At 42.4% G+C, this 11,625-nt stretch overlaps 1 protein-coding gene across 1 annotated transcript; it reads left to right on the plus strand.

The window, feature by feature from the left end:
* The first annotated feature begins 3,925 nt into the window (after nucleotides 1–3,925).
* Nucleotides 3,926–5,437, plus strand: LOC133901878 (lysine-rich arabinogalactan protein 19-like). The gene has a single exon (XM_062343414.1). It carries the CDS (start codon nucleotides 4,033–4,035, stop codon nucleotides 4,678–4,680), a length of 648 nt encoding a protein of 215 aa, XP_062199398.1. The 5' UTR covers nucleotides 3,926–4,032; the 3' UTR covers nucleotides 4,681–5,437.
* The last annotated feature ends 6,188 nt before the right edge of the window (nucleotides 5,438–11,625 follow it).

Below are 11,625 nucleotides of genomic sequence, written 5' to 3' on the forward strand. Positions count from 1 at the left end.
AAAGGAGGAGGAGGGGCTCGCACAGCGGTGAAGGTGCTCGATGCTGACCAGCTTCCACTCACCGTCGGACATGCCACACACGATGACGGCCTCGGTTTTGATGGCCTTGGCTGAGGCCATTGTGGATCTCTGACCCTAGCGAGATCTATGGCTGGATCTGTCGAATCCCGCCGTGGATCTCGTAAGGGGCAGAGTTGCTGGTGGGGTAGGTTGGGAAGAAGCCGATGAGGAGAGAGAGAGAGACTGGTGAGTGTCACACACGGGTTTATAAAAGGATAAAACCAGATATAAACCACATGTATGTCAGGATCAAATTTCATACATACAGTGAGTTCATCAGTGTATCACACACAGTGCTATTATTACAATATTTAACTTAAACAAGATAGAAAGATATCAAAGTCTTTAACTAAAACCCACTAGCAAAACACAGCGAAGCTCCCATCTTCCACAGGCAATTGACTGGGGTCTACTAGCTTAGCATTCTTCATCTTCATCGATATAGTAGTCTAGTTCTCTTTCATTATCTCAGTAGCGTTTAATGTACATTTATATGGAAATAACATGTGTGAGTACATATCGTACTCCGCAAGTGTAGAAAGTAAATGACATGCAAGCTTAAATAAAGAAACAAACAGTAATAGGTTAAATTTGCATAAATGACAACTATGCTATCGTAAAGTTATAAAAGCATCCTATTTATTTATGTGATTCATCACTAGACTTTCCTCTCCTAGAAACATCTTCACATGTTTTCTAACTACCTGAAAACCACTTCAGGTTCCTAAACCATCCGACTCGATACCCATCATAGGTAACAAAGAACCATCCAACCAAACCAACTAATCATACGAGGATCCAAGTCTCTCATGACCGTGAGCACAGTTGATATATCAAATTTTACACTCTGCAGAGGTTGTCCAGCTTTCCCCATGAGTCGTGTTTTCTTTATTGCCGTGCTCGCAAAACACTTAACATGAGCCCATGGTGCATTGCCCGAAAAATCACTACAAGGCTACAAAGTTTTATCCAGTATGTGCATGCTCACTAGGTTTCACCGCCATCAAAGTGATTTTCATGCCACGCAGAAGCCCCATTTTGCGTCTTGTAGCTCTAGCAAGATTTTACTCTTTCCTTCCACTACACATCACATACCACTAACCAAATGGTTCTGGCCTTAGCCGTCCCCAAACATCCACTCCTACGGTTTGGCACACATAACACTAGAATCCACTAATTAATAGGCAAATCCTATCTCATATCAGGCCATGTGGTTGGTATGATACTTCTTGGGTTGTCGCTCTACGAACTGATCCTTACTTAGGTCACTTGAGTAATTGCCAAACCAACAACATAACTGTAACCACCATTAGTAGCACCTCTTTGCTCAAGATCTAAGGTTCCATGTTGCTATATCATTACCAAAATTCCCAACTCATGTTTAACTGACTAACCATTCATACCCTTGTGCAAAGCTAAGCATAACCTACCTAACATAACCACTACTGACAACTAGACAACAAAGAATATAGGGAATTGGGTACAATAAGTAAATAGGTTTCAAAATTAACAGCATGCATGTTTGAAATAAAGAACGTATTTAAAACGGATTAGGATCAGAATGTTCAAAGACATTTGTCTCTTCCAACTTGCTGCTCAGACTCTTCAAAGACTTGGTCCTGGAGATTCCTGAACTGCTCTTTATTTACTCTCAAAACACACCAGAAAAGCACACAACAAAACTAACTAAAAATATTACGCCAAACAATATCTAACATCCATGAAAAAGATAGTAAAAGATAGTACACACCGCTACGAACACGAGAGCATAAAAATCATCTAAATCGGAGCCAAAACAAGAAAGGTATGCTAAAAACAAGTTTAAGGTTAAATATGTAAAAGAAAAGGACTTGTTTTGAATAAAACAGAGAGGATAGGGGTCTTTTTATAAAAATAGAGAAACCTATTTGTAGATAAAGAAAAGTTTAAGGACTAAACTATAAAAAAGATAGAGAATTTTTGGTAAATACAAAGAAGTTTAGGGGCTAAAATGCAAAATTGCCGATTTTGCTGATTACAAATATTTAGAGTTGATTGGATAAAGGCTCTGCTGATGTGACTTGTATAGAAAACATGTTCAATCTACTACTAATATTATATGCTATGCGTGCTCTTTTCTTTTTTATTGGGCATGTCTTCAAGACGGGCAATGCCAGGGCGTGCTGATGGAGGGCGTCCAGATCCTACAGGAGACAGCTCTCCACTTTCATCCCAAGAAGCAGGAGGATGGTGCTGAAAAGACCACAAGGATGTAGAGTGAAGCTAGTGACCTAGCTGGTGCTATCGCTAAGTTCACCAATGAGACAGCGTTATTGTGTTGCGGTGCGCAAGAGGGTTTCTGAAATCGCTTTTGCTTATTTTTTTGGTGCAGTTGGGTAGTGTTAACTTTTGCAGCTAGTGAACTGTACTGTGCAAGTCGTTCTCGTAGGTGTATCGATGTGCTCCTGTGCTATCACCCGGGTGGTTTTTGTTTGGGGCAGCCCTTGGTGCTGTGTGGCTATCTAAGGTGTTGTTCGTTGTTGTTAGTATGGTATCATGTAATTATTCTGTTTCGATGGATAGGACAAGTTGTAATTTTGTTACTTCAGGTAATGAAATTCGCGAAGAACTCGTTTTGAAAAAAATCAAGATTCTATTGATAACTGATTTTAAACTTCAAATAGTTACATATCCCTAAAACATGTATACATAATGCATCCATCAGTTCTTCTATCGATACAAATGGATGTACATTAATATTATACGCATGCCAGAATCACTTAGCCAACCGATGCCTTAAGAAACCGCACCAGCATATGCCATTAACTGATTGTTGGGGGTGCTAAATGAGTGCGGAAATTCCAATGGATCTCAGCACACCTCTCAATTATATAAGACCACTTTTAGTTCCTTTCTCCCATAGCAATCGACGAATTCCCTACTCAACAGATGCTGGCGATACCCAGTTGTTTCCCCACGTCTCCTCCACTAATGCCGCTCTATCCCGGTTTTACCTCTTCGCACTATGTACCCAATATTATTTTGCCACTCACTTTGTCCCCCTGTAGTGTGGTGACCACCCCTAACCCAAAAATTGATAGCTATACGTGTCATATTTGCCACCCTCACAGTCAGATTTTGTTCCCGAGGTTCTGTCCACCACGAAAATACAAATCCACATGAACTTGTAGACGCATAGTTTATCTTAACTATTCATCTAACCCATCTAATATTCATCCATTCATTTATTTTTCTTTTTTATCTATAATTTTTTTTTCTATCTCTTCAGTATGAATTTTAACGTAAATAAATGATCATGTGTGCACAAGGGCTCGTGAAAAATTTTGTATTCCTACTCACCACTGCTTTAAGGTATCCATCCTGGAATATGAATAAGTAAAGTTGGGTCCCTAATAAAGCATGATGCTAACTCCGGTGAACCTGACCCAAACCTTGCGCAGCCAGCCTAACTTAGCAGAGAAGTTTCCAACGTCCGGAGCAAAAATCATGACGTGTGTATCCAAAATGTTAGACTCCTAGACTCAGCAATGATGTTCTTATTTATAAAATGACTATATTTATTCTTAATGTCTTGTTGTTCTGTTATTGTAGAGACCGAAAGTTATGTTTCCTTTATTTAAAAAATTCAAAATGGTAGAAATTATTTGGAACTTTGGGGTAGATATCTCCATAATAACCCTACGAATCGAACTAGATAACCATTGCATGATTTGGGGACACCACTACAGGAGTGGGAGATCGAATCTGATCCTAGCTGAAGACGCCGACCATTCGGCAGGTCAAGTCAATGTAAACCCGTAATACCACACAAGCTGACCCTTAACATCCAAGGCTTCCAGGAGACCTAGATGTTAAACGTGTTTTCCTATATAACCCATCGGTGAGCAGCCTGTGGGTGCTGCCAGACCTGTAGTTGTATAGCTAGAGATAGGGCAAGCAAGAAAGCAACTCAGATAGCTTAGCAAACTAAGCATGTCTTTATGCCCATCTATAAACCTGTCCTGCGACAACATCTCCTGCAACGTCTGGTTCTGCTGTGGCAGCGCTGCTGACCAAGATCCCAAGGGAGCGCAAGAGCCGCCTCCAGCGCCCCCGCCGGCACCAGCACAGCCTCCTCCTGCGTCAGTTCCTCAAACTGCGGTATGTGACCCGCCGCATCCTCAATCAATTCGTCCTCAGCATCCGCCATCGACCAAAGCGTATGATCCGCCGGCGCGAATGCAGCAGCCGACAATGCTTCCAACTGCGCCGGCGCCGGCGCCGACACTGCCCTCACGCGCACCGGCACAACCACCAAAGGTAAATGATCCGCCGTCCCCACCTAGGCAGACGACTCCTTCTCGTGTGCCATCCAGCAAGGCCTTTGAGCTGCCACCGGAGCCCCCTCCAAGGACAGAACGGCCTGCCCGCCAGGCATCAAAGGCATACCAAGCGCCACCGGCCGTGAACCAACAGCCGGTCACGCCTCCTCACGTGACATCCAAGACTTACGAGGCTCCAGCGCTGGCTGTGTCGCCGCTGCAGGCGCTTCCTCGCGAAACTCTCCATCTCGGTGATTCGAGGCCTTTCTTTGAATATTACCCGCAAGCACAACAGGAATACTTTCTCCAAGGAAGCTAGCAAACTGCTTACTGTATCTAGTAGCATCTTGTGGTTCATTAAGGAACATGCTTGGGTTGTTAATCGCTGTGTTGCTTAACAACTTAACTTAAGGTGTGAATCTGTCTGTTTCTCCTTTACTGTGTATTTTAATGGAAGTTCGTCACTCCTATGTGGTGCACGCCAAGGGTTTATCCAAACAACTTTTGTAAGTGCACTGTAGGATGTAGATGGATATGGAGTTTCTCCAGTTTTCATTTTGTTGACTATGACAGACCAACAAACACCTACTGCACAGGGAGGTGCTCCAACTCGGCAGATCTGGCAAATACCCCTGCTTTTGACTATAGAGGTCGTGCAGGAAAGCGTCACGCCGAGTGCGTAGGGAGTCCTCCTCCGCAAGGCCTGGCTGACTCATCATTAGCCTTCTTATCGGCCTGTTTTGTGTCACCTTGGTTACTGTGGTGGTTGACAGAGTATGGATGTGGATACTTGTGTGTTGTCTTAGCGGTATAGTCATTTCTTTTCCTGCAAAAATAGTTTGGATCTTGGATTGTGCTTGGTTTGACCAACGGTGAGACCATTGTCGTATTCCAGTTGGTCAGCATGAATGTATGCCCTGTTTCTTACCCCATCCGTGATGAGGATCGTTCTGAATTTTGGGGCATCTATCTGACCTAATTCGTAGAGGAAAAATATGGAGGATGTAACAGCAAGCAAGTGTCTTGACATCGAGGAACTTGTAAGGGTGCAGAGCTAGGTGGCAGAAGCTTCTTCTTTGTTTTTTCCCCTCTATTTTCAAGTTTTCTTAAGCTGATTTGTTTCGGTTCACATGTTTGATGTGTAATGGCTACATATTCCTACGTGGTGCAAAGACCGAAACATTATTTCACCTTGAAATAAAGTTTCTTCATGTAAAAAAACTAACACCCGCTATTGCAGAAACCCTCTTCACTGTCGGTTTTGGAGCTAGCAATGGGCAACAAATAGTGATAGAACCGACAGTGAAAGGGGTTATCACTGCCGGCTAAAGGATTTGATAGGCAGTAATACTCAAGGTATCACTGCCTACTGAAGCTTTCGGCAACAGTGATTCGCTGGAATCATTGTTGGCTGAAGGTTTCAGCCGACAGTGCTTTCTCTCTCCTCCCTCCTCGGTCCTTCTTCTCTTTGTCCTCTCTGTACTCCCTCTCTCTCCTCGATCTCTCCATCTCTCTCTCAATACATGCATACAATGATACATATATTTACTATAAATCAATAATAAAAGTACCTTCATTAATACACAGTAATGAACACATATTACAAGTCAGGTATCAATAACACACATATATACATAATAGTTCCCACAGTTCACCTCCTGAAAAGTCAATCGAATTGAGCTGGTCCAGTATCCCTCTACCTCTCCCGCGATGAGGACCGCATCTCCGCACTGATGACTGATCGCATGTGTACGTCCAAGGATGCCGGGGCAGGGGGGGTGATGGTGGTGGAGCGGAGAACCCGGCCACGCCTGATCGACCGCAGCATCGCCTATGCTCTAGGCTCATCGGCATGTCAAAGATATCAAAGTCAGACGCATGAACGCCTCTATAATTTGAGCCTTCGGCCTCCTTCAAAGCACACTAACGAGTCACCCTCTTGTCCTCCTCCTCCTGGGCACGTTTACGGGATGCTGCTTCTTGCTCCTCCACAGTGCATAGCTGATAGGTCAGCTTCTCATCCTCCTCCTCCTCCTGGGCACTCTTACAGGACATTGCTTTTTGCTCCTCCATAGTGCACAGCTGATGGGCCAGCCTCTCATCCTTCTCCTAGGCACGCTTACTGGCCGCTGCTTTTTGCTCCTCCTTCGCATCATTATTAGAAGGCTATTCTATCAAAGAGTCGTTCGACGATACCAACTTCATATCATACATAGTAATTCATGTCATTTATTAATAAATAGTAATTAATATGATTCATTAATAGTGTGTCAATGGACGAAATATAATACATTGCCAAGCCTCTTGGTAGCCTTCCTTCTTGTCGCATACTCTACTAGAAGGTATAGTGTCATCTGAAGGTCTCTCACGCGTGGACGGCATGATTGATTCATAAAACTCACCGTTTGGGTTGATAACATGTTCCAAGAAGAACCCGACCATCTATTCTTAAAGGGCATGTAATTCTGCAGGTTGTAACACACTTGTGCATAGTTTCGAGCGCTGCATTTGAAGAATCGAAAGAATTAGTCGTTGAACATGCGTAGAAATTGAAAAGAAAGCATTGATATGTTATTTCATACCTCAAGATCATTGAACCTAACAGCGTCTCCATCTGGGCTGAATGCGTGCATGAAGGTAAGAACATAAAACGCGCTGAGATTGTTGCTGGGTGGCTGCCTCATACACTTCAAGAGGAAAGGATTCGTCAGTGGAATGAATTGAACCTTTTTATTCGGTGGGAAATGCAAGATACGAATTTGGATTGTGTACCGGAAAGTCGGTTTTTACATCGTATTTCTTCCTGAATGGAAAGTGGATAACACTATTTTTGTGGTATCTTGTGTACGCCCTGTACGTGAATATGAATACTAATTAAACTTAGATGCAATCGTCAAGAAGATTAAATGATCGAGTTAACCTATTTAGCATGTTGATGAGGTGTTGGTAAGTCGTCTTATCTATCTTTTGTGAGTCCAAGATAATGATCTTGCTCAAATCTAGGTGGATGATAAAGAGGATCCAATAAAAACTACAGAATATGTCACCATAGCAAATAGTAATAGAATCGAGTTGCCCATAGGATGTCCTGGCACGCAAACACATACTCATATTTGTAGGGTAAGAGTATGAATTTCTTGTATTTGTGGTGAAGCAGACACTTTAATAAGTAGTCCTCAGTGAAGTCTGGATTCTTCGTTACAAGTTTCTAGTTCACAAGCCTAGGATCGATGAATCTTACTTTCTTATCTAAGTCTTATTCGTATGCTTGGATCTCCATTCCACGAAAGAGAGAAGTTAGGTATGCAATTTCAAGGTACAAGATCATATAACATGAATTATATGCATAAGTCACTTACAGAGTCCATACTCTAACTATAGACACATCGAGGGTATCTTCCTTGTACAGTTCATACAAGTGCAAGAATTCCAACCAGAAGAAGTCATCCCTATTGAGGAAATATTCTTCTCTATATCTTACGAGGAACGCCTGAAAACCCTGCTTGGACTGCTCCAAGTACCAATGATGTAATCGACGCATTTGAGTTGTAAGGTTTCTTTCTATATCTGGTTTGACCAAAGGTTTGCTCAACTCAAACAGCCATGTAACATCCAACTTTGATATATCCACTCCCATAGTAAGTCGTGCTAGTTCCTCTGCTGTTATTCTTGAATTAGCCAGAAAGTCCGCAATGCTTGGAGCATCCTTAATGATTGAGCCTGGTTTGCTCTTGGCCTACTTCTTGTTGATGTGTTCATAGTCAGTTGGCGACTTACTTGAAGCTGCCCCTGTCTATTTAGTTTTGGCCATTTTCATTAAAAAATTCAAGGCATCTTGAGACACAACAGGCTTCGGTGGAGGTGGTGGAGGATGTAAATGAGACGTGACACTGGCGTCCACAATCTTTTTGGTTTCCTCAGCAGTGAATAAATAGACATCCTTGGGTTCTGCCAACTTCTTAGATGCCACTGACTTCTTAGATGATGTCATCTGCTTGGATGTTGCAGAATCTAATCTTGTTTTCCAAGCTGATACCTGGCTTCTTGACGGTGCTAGTTTCTTGAGCAATGGACTTCTTCGAGGCGATGGCTGAGGAGGTGAACTTCTTATGGGAGATGGCTGAGGAGAGGAAGATCTTCGAGGCGATTGCGGCCCAAGGTGTAGTGGAAAGTAGAGATTCTCAGGAGCTATCCTTAGTAGAAACACTATGTAGACCTTCTCCCACGAGATGAATGTGTTCTCGTTCTCTCCTATAGTGTTTGCCCCTCCTCTGCGGGGTAGTCTAGCTCAACATGGTGGTACTAGTCAACTGCCTTGTCTACTTTGACCATGGCGTAGCCCTCTGGTATCAGACGTTTGTGTACATGTTCATGGGAGCCACGAGGATAAGCCACGTCGGAAGCCACCTTGATGGTAATATTCCTAGCACCAATGTGTAGTTCACACGGTATCCGTGTTGTGATGAGTTCCATAACACAAGTGATGGAGTTAGCTCATGGAACTCCCATGGACGCACAGCTACTCCGATGACCACCATGGCTGGATCGCGCAACATTAGGAGACGTTGCTGGTCATTCCTGTTTGCTCACAATGGCACCCCATTCACGCATGGGGGATTGTCGTACTACTTGTGCTATTTTTTTTTCTATATGTTCTCTCTCCTTTTCTAGCTCTTGTTCAAGCATTTCCATCATCCTAGATTGTTCTACCTCTCGTTCTACATCTCGCTCTACTTGGGATCTCTTTCGACTCTAGTAACTGTCGATGTCACCTGGGAATTGTCGAGACCAGTTCAAGAAACAAACCAATCTCATCTATGTGTTGAGCCCAGGAATCAATCCTAACACATAGTGACTTAATTGAAGATAGTCATTACAATATCCATACTTAATCAAATTAACCGTCTTACAAAAGTGACCTTCAAGGGTCGAAGAACCAATAAACTGCAGCGGAACTAAATGAACTACGAAAACTCTAATCCTTTACGACTCTCCCATAGGCATCATCGACGTAGAAAGCATCTTAGAACGATCCGCCTTCAGCGTACTCCTTGATACCATCTACAACTGAGTGTTTGGAAATAGCAAGAGTGAGCACTTGTCGTAGTCAGCAAGTTGTGAAGGAATAGTATGCATATGAAGGCTTGACAAGGATAAGGCTATATGGCTCACTTGCATAAATCAGCATTTAAGTAAAAACATTTGAAAAAGCAAATATAATTAAGTGAATAACTAACAACCTCAAGATTTCCATCCATCTTGACTTAACCCACTAACCAACACCTCAACCAAAGTTCCATCCACTAAGATTGAACTCTCAATCATAATTCCCACCACTATAGTTGACCACCCTCAACTATGATTCCCACCATCACAGTTGACCTCACTAACCAAAACATCCAGTTATAATCATGGTAAGTTTTTAATGCCACTCATGACCGTAAGCATGGCTGAATATTCAATTTTAACTCTGCAGAGTTTGTATTTTACCCACAAGACGTATCATCTCGTTCTGCTGAGCATCTGTTGGCCGACGGATAACTCTTACACACTACCAAGGTGTGCGCTAGGAATCCACTACAAAGCCTTTACAATACCCCCTCTCAGCACATGTCTACCCGCTAAGATTTCGCTGCCTCGTGATTTCACCTCAACAAAGAAAGCCCCCTCTTGCACCTTTTGGATCCCAAGACATCGTCCATTCATCGCTCTTCTGCCTGGTCTATACTGTGCTGAGAGTAAGCAAATTACTTGACTAGGAACATCCCATTCCAGGCTTATGGTTGTACTATAAATACAGAAAGATCACCCCACGAACCGGTCCTTAGATTTGAGCAAGATTACCACTTTCCAAACCATACATCCCATCATACCACATGCTCAAATCCCTATATGATGTTGCTACAAAAGTTATTCCATCATATTTTATCATTGTTGCATAGAACCATTATCAAGTTCGTAAAGCATTAATCATGATTACCATCCCAAAGCAAGGCTAAGCATTATCTACCCTTCCATAACCCAAAACCATACTAAGGCGACAAGGACGATAAGAGAAAACTAGGGTAAAGCCTAACTTTTGGGATTTCCAACAATTTATTAGCATGCATTTTTATTAAACAAAAAATTTGTAAAACTGGGATAAAAATGATCAAGAACACAACTTGCTTTCACTGAACTCAATTGAGTCTTCAAAATCTTGATCCTACAGACCTCCTAGTTCCTTCGAAACGTTGACGTCTACTTGCAACATACGCAGAAAAAGAACAACACATAAACACTAAGATCCAAAAAGAACCAAACATCACACAACAACATCATCATCACAAGATTACACTATTCCGGACAATTCGACGAAAGAACGGGTTAAAATAGAGCTACAGTTTATAAGTTATGATTTTCCAAAGATTAGAACAGGGCTAAAAAGATTATCTATAAATGAATTTATGTTTCTAGGAATTTTCTAGGATTTTCCAAAGCCATCTATGATTTTTCAGGGATTTTTTAAATTTTCTAGCATTTATTTGAATTATAAAACTATTTAAAACCATTAAATATAATTAAATAAATCTATAAACATTTTTAGAAATTAATTTCCTATTGATTATTATTTTTTAGAATTATTTTTATACTGAAAACTATTTATTGTGCAATATATACCAATTATGACATTATCAAAACAATTAAAATAATTAATAGAAAAGAAAATGCTAACTGGGCTTGCTGCTGGGCACTCCTTGCTGGGGTGGCTTGACATGTAGGACAAAACGCTGATGTGGCTAGATGAGGTAGCAAGTAGGGTGACTAGGATTATGGAGGACACGTGGCCTTCGGCTATTGGTCAACGAAGGGGTATGAGGGGATCTAATCCTCACCGTTGAATCAAGATCCTACGGTTCAGATGCACTTGTGCTCGGCTCCGGTGGAACAGCGGCAGCGGCAACAACTTATGAAGCAACGCTGCGTCTGAACTTCACCGGAACGACGCTTCGGCGACCTATCTACTCTGGCGAGCATCAGAACATGGTCGGGGAGGCAGAGGGAACTCACCTAAGGTACGTGTTGATGTCAGAGAGGCTCCAGAGAGGCTGGCGACGGCGCACAGTGGCTTGGAGCTTCGGCTCTCAACGGTGAAGAGCTCTGGCGATGATTTCTCGACGATAAGATGGGGAAAAGGCTCAGGATGATCTGGGGAGTCTCTAGGGTCGCAAATATATAGGCGGGAGGCTCTCTTATCTCGAGTTCGATTCAGATTTTGAAAAGA

Source organism: Phragmites australis, chromosome 20 (assembly GCF_958298935.1).
Source record: "Phragmites australis chromosome 20, lpPhrAust1.1, whole genome shotgun sequence".
NCBI classification, from domain to species: Eukaryota; Viridiplantae; Streptophyta; class Magnoliopsida; order Poales; family Poaceae; genus Phragmites; species Phragmites australis.

Excerpts from the sequence above, each read along its gene's own strand:
- LOC133901878 (XM_062343414.1), top strand. The coding sequence starts at position 4,033 with ATGTCTTTATGCCCATCTATAAACCTGTCCTGCGACAACATCTCCTGC.